General features: G+C 46.5%; 1 protein-coding gene across 1 annotated transcript in view; it reads right to left on the reverse strand.

Annotated features, from left to right (window-relative positions):
- The window catches only part of MOB2 (MOB kinase activator 2), a 106,278-nt gene extending 100,680 nt beyond the window's left edge, over window positions 1-5,598 (reverse strand). Inside the window, exon 1 of the mRNA XM_079310074.1 lies at window positions 5,360-5,598. Coding sequence (XP_079166200.1) covers window positions 5,360-5,376 — 17 coding nt within the window. The 5' untranslated portion in view covers window positions 5,377-5,598. The remainder of the gene's footprint in view (window positions 1-5,359) is intronic.
- Between the last annotated feature and the right edge of the window lie 7,132 nt (window positions 5,599-12,730).

Below are 12,730 nucleotides of genomic sequence, written 5' to 3' on the forward strand. Positions count from 1 at the left end.
TACTACTATACTAATGAATATTACAAGTTAATATTTAATGGAGATCTAATTTTACCTGCAGACAGCATTATGTAGTTGTTTCACAGTTAAGTTCTGGTTTAGCAGAGGCACTGCTCATTCTGCTAAAGTTTTGAAGTAATTTCCAAGTCTCATCAGTAAGCAGTGACTGGAGTGCCAGTGGTTCACATAGATTTATGTGGGGACAGCAACCTGGGACCCCACAGGTAATGTTACATCTATAAATAGAAGCAAATAAGGAGCACGTGAATATTTCCTGCCCAATGGGACCCTACATGTCTGGTTTACCCGTTCTGAGTTATTTTCAGCTCCCTTAAAGTAGGGAAAATAGCATGTGAAGCCAGGAATCTGCAGGGAATGGAATATAAGGGAAACACCTGTTCTGAGGTCAGTTAAAAAATGGAACAAAGATACACACCATGCAAGCTGTGAAAGGTGAGAGGTTGCAGCAGTTTCTAGAGGGAAGACTGCCTTATAAAGGCAGGAGACTTTCTTCACTGGAGATGACTAAAGGGAATAAAGGGGAAAGCAGTCCCTACAGCTACAGCCAGCTGAAAAGTGTCCAATGTTATTCCTTTCTTCCTTTAAATAGAAATATTTTCTATAATTACTAAGTTTTGAACAGTACCCAGAATAAAAATCGTTACCTACTTTTTATATAAATGTCTGCTAAATAAGGGCAGGTTCAACTGTGTGATGCACCAGCCAATCTGACAGCTAAGCTTGCTGGATGATTTCTCACTGCTCCCACTACAAGATGCACTCCTTACAATGAATGGACTTGATCCTTATGGCTCCCTTCCAACTCGAGATATCCTAGTGCACCCCATTCAAAAGCAACAAAGGTTTGGTCTAACAGGTGACAAACAGCACATTGGGTTTTTACTGACTCCTAGAACACTGGTGTGCTTTGTTCACATGCCGTCCTCAGCTGTTCTGGCTCAAGGTTAGGACTTCTCTGCATGACAATATTATTCCTATTTCACCATAGCTCATCTTGAACTGGACAGTGTCTTAAGGCCTTATAAGAGCATTTCTTAAAGACCCTTCCACAAGTGCAGAATGGAAGACAACAAAACAGCAACACGTGTTGCTTTTCTTCTAGCCTTTAAAATTACCACAGGGGTAGTGTGGCAAAATCCTATATGCAAAACAAATGAAAGAACTGCCAGCTTAAATTTAAGTCCCTGACAGTTACAGCTGAATAAAATAAATGCATGACGTACACATCTCCTCTACCAAACACATCTAGCACTGTGCTGACCTTGAGAAGTTCTCTTACACTGTTTTCAAAAAAATCACCACTATAGCATATATTCAAAAAGACCGAATTTGCATAATTACTGTATTATTTCACAACAACATACTTTCCAATGACCTGTCCTGATGAGATGAAGACTATGCAAGGCAGCACATATCTGGTTGTTTATAATGGATTAACTGACATTACAAAGTAAAATCTGCAAGTGTGAGGGTTATTAGTTTCTATTAGACATTATTCAGTTTACAGCTGTAGCCACTTGCTCTGCCTTGCAGACCACAGATCACCTGAGCAGACAGAAACAGTCTGTGCTGTCTCCAGGCACAAGTGTCCTGACCAGAAGTTTGCTTCTTCTGCCACCTGTATTTTCCTTACCTTTCCAGGACATTGGTTGCCTCTAACTGTCCTTGAAGCTGAGGATGTGGAATATGAGAAAAGGATAGCCTTCGATCATTTTAGGCCCCTCTGTTCAAGTCACTAAATCAACATATGAAAGGACAAATAACTGAGCATGGATGGTATGACTGTATGGATAACAAGACCTAAAACTTAAATGGAGAAGAAATCCCTTTTGCAAACAGAATCTCTCTTTATTACACTTATACTCTAATAAAAAAAATGCTGGGAGAAGGAGCTGTGAATCTTTGTCAAATCAGTGTAAGCATCTCTCTCAGCTTCAATCAGCATAGTCTATTAACCTACTAAACTATAAAGTTTATAGTACAGATGAAGCTCAAATTTTGATTGTTTTTAACAGGCAATTGTTTGTAAAATACTTGGTTTCTCTCTTCCTTTATTACATAACAGCTCACCAAAACCACAAAAGTACTCAATACTCCTCCCCTATGAAAAAATGCAAGAGCATCAGACAGCACTACTGAAGATGAAACTGTGTCAGGTTTATTAGCACCATTAATATGTTTTACTCCTATCCAATTATGTTATTAAAACAAGTTTAAAAAGCAAGCTTCATAAGTGAAGGAACAATGGCTGCTTTTGTTGCTAATTTGAACTTCAAGAGCAGATCAATGCTATTTGTAACAGAAAAGTTTGGAATCTTTTCCAAAGCGGGTAATATGGATCTCTGGCAAGTGTTGTTGAGCAAAGCAATTAAGCAACACTGATCTCCAGTCAAAATTGCACATAAAATATATCCTGTGTAAAACAAATAAGCTCAAAATGGTCATTTTTATTAATGAAGAGAATGCACAGAAGAAACCATAGAGTTTCACCAACATCAGTATTACTGCTGCATTCAGTGGAAGGGTCAAATATACTAATCAACCACAGAAAAGACTCTGGCTTTACTTTGGTGCTAAACCAGGCATCGTACTATGCCAGCAGCTCACTCTTTTCAGCTTTCTTCCTTAGGACTTGACTGGATTTTGAAGCACTTGACTGAACAGAAGGCAGCACCCAGAAAAGTTTTGCTGTGTGACCACTTAAGCCTGTAGCTGCTTGTTAATCCTTAATAAATTCACTATTGTTTGTAAGCCTCAGCTTCCGGGGCTTTTTTTTTTTTTTTTTGTATATTAAGTACTCTGAGGTGATCAGAGACACTTGGGCTGCTGCTCTTTGTGGTATGATTAGAACTTACCCTTCCCCCCACATTCCAAGGGACCACAAGAGAAGGGGAGAACCAGGAAGGAATAAAGCAGATCTCACTCTAAACATCTATCAGATAAATGCGACACCAGCTCCAAGGGTCGAGATCTAGAACAGGAACAACTCCTACTGTTGCCTAATTTAACACACTTGCACTCGAAGGATCATTTTCCAGTAACACAGAGTCAAAACAGAGGGTGTTTCTCACACCAAAAAGTCAAGAAAGCACAGCCAGTAAGGAGACACACAAGACCTTCTGCAGGGGTAGGGAAAGCACATGGAAAGCTGAAATCGCAAAACACCACCATCCCAAAGCAGTAAGGAATAGGAAAGATCACAATGGTTTTATTAGTGAAGACACTTGGGAAAGAGACACCACTAAGAAGCAGACCAATACATTCTGCTTGCCAGAGGCATCGACACCAAGAATGTGTTACTGGGAGAGACCTATTTTCCTATTACTATGCAGGTTTTTCATCAGCCCTGTCCTCCTCGCCTCAAAAACCCAAACACCTGAAGCTCCCACTAAAGAAAGGCTGAGCAAGTGGCATTACCCCAACTTCTGCACGGGCAGGGAAATGTCCTCAGTTTCTTTGTCAAGCAGCAGGACGGATGTTTCCATTTACAAACACAGATGCTAACAGCAGGCATAACTTGGCCAGAAATAAGAATGGGTCCCCCAGGACTTTTAACCTTTCCCACTTCAAAATATCAATGCTCCCCCTTCCTGCCATAATCACACACAACCATTCCCCCGATATGTGCACAAATAGAACTAACAGCGCTTTAAGGGAGAAAACATTAAGAGCATCAGTGGGACAATACTGGGTTTGGTCAGGAGAGAAACATATCAGGAAATAGCTGAGAACAAGCGAGTAACACACAAATGACTCAGGATCCATTCCCATTACAATGGGGAAAACAGGCAAGTCTTTTCCACACATGGACGGATCCACCCACCCTGGGTAAAAAAGTACAGAACAATCGCCAATTTTTTTGTAGTGACTTCAAGAAGCCCAAAATGTTTTTCATAAGAAAAGCATCATTCTAATATACTGAGAGTTTGGCTAAAATAAACCTTGATTCTTTTCTGCTTTACAATATAATTCGCACAGGATAAGTACAGCTGATGTTAGTCGGGCATGTAGTATTTTGAGTCATACAAATAACTTGCATAAGTCCTGGGTTTGACTTTTTTTTTTTTTTTTATTACAGTAACATTCTTTGACACTGCAGCTTTTACTTTTACAAAGTCAATGTAACAGACCACCTGTGCTTTGCGGTTGTTACAAAACACATCAAAACAAGCTTGTCATTTCTATTTTCATTGACACCATGTAACAGAGTGCAGCCCTGTAACTTACAAGACACAAGGCTTGCAGTACACGGCACCCAGCCTCCTTGACATGCTACAAATACTGTCCTGCTGCTCAGCCTGCTGGAGGAAAAGCCAGCCATCAGTGTGTACCCCACAGATAGTCAGCATCTCCTCCATCCGAGCGAGTGAGGGGACAGACTCGCAGTGACACTTTGTATTGACAGCTGGTTCGAGAGTTGGATGTGACCCGCGCGAAGGCAAGTAACAAGTGCACTCTCACCACCAGCAGACAAAAGGCAACACACACGCCAATGACCCTTCTAAACACACCACATCCATCAGCTGCGACAAAAAGAGTTTACCTTCTGTTCTAGACACATCAGTGTTAGAAAAGGAGGCAACCTAGGTGGCAAAGACCACATTCAGGAACTGCTGTGAAGAACAGAGTAAGTGCAGCAGGTTATCACCGCAGCACTAGTTTTGCTGGAGCATAAACCCAGTGCTCATGCGATTTTGAAGCACAATTATTCACAGTTCACCTGAGTGCAGGTCGCCAGCACAATTCACGCAAGAAGTAACCGAGAATATCTCGTTTGGGATACTGGTAGCGTTATCAGGTCACTCCCATCAACTGCATCTCCCTCTCCTGCACTGAGGTTTCCAGCCCTACAACCTGCAGCAAACAGCTCTCTACCTTCTGTCTCTGTGTAATTAGCACTATTAATCCCAGGCTATCCAAGCCCCCTGGCGTGGCTCTGATTTGGCGTTAATCTCTGCCGAGGTCTCTTCTTCCTCCCCACAGAAAGCCATTTAAACCTTGGCACGCCTTTCGGTTTAGAGCGATGTTCTGTCGCGGGGGGATTAGCCCCACACCGCACGGGCGGGAAGCGCAGAGAGCTGCCACACCTGGCCCGCCTATACCGCAAGAAGGGAAGGAAAAGTTACTTTTCCAGAGAGCCGGCGCTCGGGACAGGACGAGGGCAGCTGCGCACCCGCCGTGCCCGCGGGCGGCTCGCCCGGGGCTGAGCTGCAGCCGCCCTCCGCCGCCGCGGCAGAACTGATTAGTCATTAGCGCCGCACGCGGGGCTCGGGCTGCCGGCGGCGGGGCCGCGCCGGGAGAGCTCCGGAGGGAGGGACGCTGCGGGGGCCCCACTCACCCCATGAGCCAGTCCATGGCTGGGTCCCGCCGCGCCGGGAAGCTCCCGCGGCCGCCGACTCGCCGCTCACCGCCCGCTCATGGGGGCCAGGGCCGCTGCGCGCTCGGGGCTCCTCCCTCGGCCGCCGCGTCCGTCGGTCCGTGCCCCGGTCTGTCGGTCGGTCTGTCGGTCCCTCCCCGGCCGCGGGCGGGGCGGCCGCCGGGTGCCCCCCCCGGGCTGACACTCGCGCACTGGCGCGGCCGGAAGTAAACACAGCGCCAGGGCCAACCCGGAAGCGGCTCCGCGCCGCCCCGCCGCCCCGCCGCGCGGGGCACGCCGGGAGATGTAGTCCGGCCAGGGACCCCGGCATCACCCGGACCCCTCTGAGGGAGCTCCGCTGCCCGGGCCTCAGCGCTCTAATTCTCGCTAAGGCACGCCGAATCGGGGCCTCTGGGGCAGCGCTGGCACGGCAAATTAATGTGTTAATTAGAGACGGAGATGGAATTCCCACGGGGTCACCAGGGACTGAACCAAGACTGTCCTGCAAACATGACCAAACAGCGGCTGAAGGGATGGTGCCTATCCCCAGACAGCCCAACACTGCACTCTTTGAGGTTTACGCAGCCCTAACTCCGAAATGTAAATCCTCTCCCCGCGTTCATTGATGCCCAGCATTTCCAGGGGCTCCGTGAGAGTGATGTGCTCTTGACGGATCTCCCCGATCAGCCCCTGCTCAGATGGGGATGTTTACAGAGGCACCTGCTGCAGGTGATGCCATGCTTTGGACACGAGTATTAAATAAAACCTGTGTTCTGGGACAGTGATGTTGTGTCATTTGACTCCCTGCACTCACCAGTTTTCTGAGGGAAGAACCTTTCTTGCGAGGCTGTGACTTAATAAGATTGTTTCTCTATATGGCTGTTTTGTATCTCTCTTGTTTTGTGTCTCTCTGTCATAAGGAAAGGTGGTAGAGTTATTTTGTATTAAAAAGCATATTGTGCTGTAGTTTTGGGAAGGGACCTTACCTTTGAAATCTGCTGTGGGTCTCTTTGCACAACACATAACAGCTTTATTTTGCCATTCTCCTATAACAGAACTTCAGCCTGAGAATTATCTGGGTATATGGCAGTGTAACATAAGAAATGGAAGGCCAGAACTTGAAAACGCATGTTAGTTATGTTCAAATTAAGTATTTCTCTTCAATACCTTTTATCTTTTAATTGTTTTTAGTTTTACTTATCCTTCAATTTAGGAAATGTAGCGGAGGATAGGAAAAAGGTCTTACAGCAAAAGCCCCATACTATATCCTGAGGTTTGGGCAAGGATTTTTTAGAGTGTTTGAAATACCAGATCAAACCATCTGCAGAAAATAATTATCCTTTATGCAGACACTCGATCCAGTCATTATCTGCAAACATTTGAGAACAGATGTCCCTCATTTGAATTATGTTTTCTTGTTGCCCTTTGTTATGGGTATTTTTAGCAGGGCATTTGAGGATGAGCTCCATCCAAATTTACTGTGGGATGCATTGTACCAGGATTAGGGTGTTTAGTCATATGACACATGTTTTAAAGCAGAGATGACTTCTGATACAATGAGTTTGTCATGTCAGATTAGCTGTTTTCCTCCTGATTGTATCAGGGAAAATACACAGCAACTGGCACTAGAAGAATTATTGGTGCAAGAAAAAATCAGACAAGGAACATCTATTTCATTTATCTTTTGTATCATACCTTGCAAGGGCACAAGGCCTTTATCTATATCTCACCTAAGGTGATTATTTTATGATTTTTTTTTTTTTTCTATTGACATTACCATTTTGTTTTGGATTTTTTTTCTTCTTCCTTCATCCACTGGAAACAGCAGAAGTCCCTCTGTCAAACCAAGCATTTCACGTTCATCCCAGTTCAGCCAGGCCCCTCTGTGAGCAGCTCTGAAGAGCAAAGGACACGCCAATCCCAGAGCAGTGCCCAGTGGCTGTCCTTCAGCTCCCCTTACAAGCCCTCTACAAAATGCATCACAGTGATTATTTATTTGGCAGCAGCCTGGAAGGCTGTGGGGCTCCTTTGTGCTAAGCCCTGTGCATATGGACAAGGAAAGGGCTCTCCCTGTTTGGGGCTTGCAGCCCTGCAGGACATGAATAGAAGGTGCTTAACAAGCGCTGCTCCCTGGCATACAGATGTGGTAGGAAGTGCAGAGGATCCCGGAGGTTTATAATGCTTGACGTTGCAGGGTTTTGCATCAACTCTTCCCTGGATTACTGCTCCACAGCTTACTCATGTCTAACAGGATTAAAAATGTGAGATTATTGACAGGCAGTCTGGGCAGAACGTGTGCCCCGTGGGCTTGTGGGACCTGGACTGCAGGACTTTTGGCCTGTGGCACACAGCAAGAAATGCTGCATTCACTTGCTCCTCTCCTCCTTGTTTGGCTACCCATATCCTCTGGCCTGGCTGGCATAACAGGAATGAAAAAAAAAAAGTGCATTCTCTGCTCCTTCTGGCCTCCAGGCATAGCGTGGCTTTGTTTCCAGATGTTCCTCAGCAGCACCAGAGCTTTTTGGAAACTGATGGGAAGCTGGAGGGGATCCCATGCAGGCCAGAGCACGGGAATTGGGGCAGTCAAACATCTCACATGAGGATTTGGCGGTTGTGTAAAGCTCTGCAGGGCTCAGTATAAAAGACAGAGTACAAGACAGCATGGACCTGAGAGCAGTCCCTGTCTGTTAGAAGGCTCTGTTATGTCCCACAACCTCTGAAGAAGGACCCAAAAGTGACTCAGCACTGGCTGAGAACTGCCTTGAAATAACAAGTGTGAACATTTACTTCCTCTTTTTTTGTCCCACGGTTCTCATGACTAGATCTGTGCAAAACAGGACGTTTGATAGCCATCCAGACAGCAGCTGTCATATCTACCTGATTTTCATGTTGTCTTTTTGGCAGCTTGCTCTGATAATAAAGTGGTACCACAGAGGGTGAGCGGCTATGAGGAAGTAATCCAGGCACCGGTCTCTTTGCAACTGTCCCTTTACTGCCTGTGATTTAATGGCCATTGCCTCCTGCAGTGGGAAAAGTGCAACATGCAGGCGGGCAAACACTGCCTTGCACAGCCAGCACTAAGGAGTGGGAGTGAACTTTGCTCCTTTATTGGCTTATTGCATCAGAAACACCTGTCCTTCCTTCACCACCCCACACTGGTGTGGGGCCGAGCAGCCTCAGACCTGATCCCCCAACGTCAGCCTTGCATGTTCCCTCTTCTCTCCTTGCTCTAGGAATGGAGCATTGCTTAGGGCAATGATCCATTCCCTCCTTGATCTGAAGCGGTGTCATTCCCATGGAGCTCATCTTGCCCTGGACAGCTGGGAGGCCTCAACAGGCAGAGATGTGAACCTGTTTGCCAAGCTGAGGCATTTCCAGTGGGTGGCAGAGAAGCAGAGCAGGTGATGGCTGCCCTGACACAGAGGAGGTGTGACATTTTTCAGCAAGCTGCAAATCTGCAGCTCTGATCTGGGTCTTCAGCAAGAGCAGGAGGATCCCTGTGCAGGGTATCTGCAGGAGATGTGGCAGGCTGGTGGGCTTGGGTTCAAAATGGTTGTATTTGTGAAGTTCTGAATGCAGCGCTGGCTCTTTAAGTCAAAAACATCCACACACTCCTTCCCTGAGACAAAACCTCTTTGTCCCTGTGCATGAAACATATTATGGTTCAAATTCCTGCAGAGCCATTAGAAAAAGAAAAGTGCATGAGTCTGACAGCGTGGGCCTGCCTGCAACTCTGAATATGATTATTAATCATGCTAGATATTAATAAAAGCATCTCTTCTTCGTTGGAACATTTGATTTTTTTATAAATAAACACTGTGAGTGGTTATAAATATTGATCACTGCCAGTAATAGTAAGACCTTTTACATATAGTCTTGCACGAAGACAATCAATCCTGCTGGAGACCAGATTGGAAACAATAAATGGCATTTTGGGTCCTGAACTGTCTGGGAAACATGGCTTTTATTCTGATGTCTGAGAGAGGGGTGAAGCTTTAGGGAAGAGGGCTGCAAAATCTGTCCATGAGGGGGTCTGCATTTCTAGGGATGTTGACCAGGGTTCAGTTTCTCTCCCAAGTCACAGAAGACCAGAGTTATTAGGTATTTCCTCTTTCAGACAACTTATGAGTGGTTGTCAAAACATGAGACTGGTGGTGACTGGCTTTTAATTTTCCCCCCACTGATTAGGTATTACTGTGCAGAGTCTGCCTTTTGCCTCAGCTTCCATATCTGGAAAATGAAAAAAAATCCCACTTCCCTCTGCATCAAGTCTTGTGAGAGATGATGTGTAAATGCTCAGAAGCCTCCAGTGCTTAGGAACACTAATTTTCATTAGGTGGATTTCTCTGTTCCTCCAAGTGTGGAATACAAGAATTACACTAAAATAAATTGAATTCACTTTAAAGAAGAGAGAGCTTTAGTTCAGCTGGGAAGCTTGGCAAATGCCACCCATGGGGTCAGGATGCCTGGGTGGATCTGCATGTGTCAGAGAGCTCTGTAAGGGGATGAGTGTGGGTTTCCTTTTGTCTCAGCACTGGCAATTCCACGTCACTGTGGACAGGCTGTAACCAAACTGACACTCTCACTACGCCTCACCAGTACCAGCCCATTTGAAGGGCCCCTTGGAAAGGGGAAGCAGAAGACACAGGCCAGCTCTGTCTGTGGTACTCTTTCTCCTTGCTGATAAGCTCTTCCCTGAGCGTGTCTTAACCTACTGCCTGTGTCAGGGTGGAGAAAAGGGCACAGGGTGAGAAGTGGGACAGGTATTTTTAAGTTTGGAGAGGGATGTTCACTGTGAGGTTGGGCTGTAGGCTACCCATGAGCAAAAAATGTTGCATGTAACTAGAAGCCAAGGCTTGTCCATCCCCACTGATTTTGCAGGAAGATGGAGACAGTGCCGGAAATTGTTTGCATTATTTTCCTAATGCTGCATTTCTCTCACAGATGGCAAAACTCCCTCTAGGCCTCCTCCTTGAAAAAACCCAGCAGGCTGCAAAAAGCCTGCAAGGCTGGTTTTTTGTTTGGTTTTTTTTTAGAGTTCTGGGTGCTTTTAACAGCTCCTTGACATCATTTACAAAGGCAAGGAACAGCTATCTGGCACACTCATATAAAGTTCACCAAATACATTTTGGAGCACCTCAGAGCCTGTGCAGCATCTCCTGCACACCAAGGAGATGTGCAGCTCACCGGTGCTCTTCTCATACAGGGCAGCATGTGCCTCCCACAAATGCCCCAAAGGGAGCAGCTGGATTTGCAAGCCACGGGAGGATGGTGAGGCTCAGGATCACACCCAGGGGTTTGCTCTGTGGCTCCTGCGTGCCCGGCAGCGCTCAGCCTGCTGGAATGGGGTGGGTGAGGAGCAGCAGCGCTGGGTGCAGCCAGCTGCCCTCTGCCCCCGCCCCAGGGCTCAGAATCCCGCAGGCACCGGCCAGTCCGCCGCGGGGTTGGTGCCCTGCAGTGCAAATGAGGCCTCCAAACGATGGCTGCATTAAAGTGCTCCCAGCCCCCACCGATTACAAAGGGTGCCTGGCAGAACAGGAGTCTGTTTGTCTGCTGCGCTCTGCACAAACAGTCGCTTCTGTAAATACATCTCACATGAGCAATTAGCCCCGACAAAAAAGAGGTTCCATCTCTGCCGAGCCATTCGGGGAAGCTGCTCTTCACCGGGCACCAGGGAGGATAGCAATCCCTTCCCTGGGACACCACAGCTCTGGGTCTGCAGAGCATCCTCTCCGTTCTGCTCCAGCCCCCTTGGCTGGCTCTCACTGCCTTGGCACAGGTGATGCTCTCAAAGCAGCCCCTGGGTGATAACTGAGCACCCGGAGGGGTCACACATTGCTCTTCAGCTCCTGTGCCACCCTGGGGGCAGGGAGAAGTTATTTTAAGGGTGCAGGAAATATTATGCTGTGAAATTGAAGCTGGCTCCCGCTGTGCTTGGAAAGCACCCAGCCTAGCTCAGCAGCCATTCTTATCACTGACTAAATGCACTTGTAATTATTTCTTCTTTCCCTCCTTCCTCACGTTACTAGCATTTTTCTCCTCTTTCATCTTGCACAATTAAATCTGAAAACCAACCCAGGAAAAGCACTAATCAGTTGTTATTCATGCATATTTGCAATGCCAGGTAGAGGCCTCAACTGGACAGCAGGGCTCTCCGTGCCAGTCTCTGGTCATTGCAAAATCCACAGAGAATTATCAGTACCAAAGCCCTGGAAGTCCTGGCCCCACATAAAGAGGAGAGATGTCAAATGTGATGAGCATATTGTAGGCAACGTGCCTTGATGCCTCTTCTTTTTACAGAGCTAAACAGAGTTCTACTCTGTCCTAAAAAAAAAAAAAAATTAAAAAGCAATGGGGAAGAGGCAGGGACAGGTAGAAATGAGACAGTCACTCACCTGCTGCCTAATGTCTAACTTTCCAAGGAGGGCAAGTCCTGTGTTCCATATATTGCTTTTGTGGAGGGGAAGGAGCTTTTGCTAATGCTGCTCTCTCTTTAATTTCCAGCCCTGCTGCCTGAAAGCAGTTTGTCCTCTCTAAATCTTTTCAGAAGTGAACACGTGTCTTTCTTTTTCTTGGAGCAGAAATTGAAGTGCTCCTCTACTGCTATGCTTGTTCCTACACTGAGATCACTGGAGTCCAGCTCCAAGAAGATAGCAGTCGTGCAATACTTGTGCAAAAAAACCCAAAACAACAGAAAACTCCACAAAAAAACCTCAGAAAAAAAGGGTGATATAGATCCTTGTTAATTTATTTGAGAACACCAAAATATTAGTGTATCAGTACCTGTAACTGAGGAATGAAGTGCTCTTCCCTGCCTTTGAGGTGGAGCAAGAAGCCAGTGTGATCCCTGGTGGCAGCCTGCTGTCCTCGGGGCTCCACATCCTAAGGAGACTCAATGGCACCATCTGATGGTTGAGAGGAAATATTCATAGTCGTGAATACTCATCCATTCAAAGCTATTCCCAGTCAGTAACAAGGTTTCTAGCTAGGTGCCGGTGGGTTAGTGGTCTTTCAAGGAGGCTTTGAAAGGGATCCAGGAGTGTTGAGAGGGGGGAGAATTTGGCCTGCATGGGGGGAGTGCTACCCTCTACTCACTTGTCTCCTTCAGTGTTGGCCCAGGGGAAGCAGCAGCACCTCCTGAGTAGGTATGTGAAAAATATAGGATGTTGCTGAGGCTTCCCAAAATGCTACAAAGCAGAGTGTACTATGCCAGAATGGGTGTTCTAGTAGAAACAAAGAGAAAACACTGCCACAGCAGCCTGGACAAGGGAAAGCTGAGCTGGAGCTGCTTTGGTGTGCATAGATAGCCATGTAAGGTTCTGTTGATGTAGGTGGCTCAGACCAACAGGGATT

Source organism: Erithacus rubecula (genome assembly GCF_903797595.1).
Source record: "Erithacus rubecula genome assembly, chromosome: 6".
Classification (NCBI taxonomy): domain Eukaryota; kingdom Metazoa; phylum Chordata; class Aves; order Passeriformes; family Muscicapidae; genus Erithacus; species Erithacus rubecula.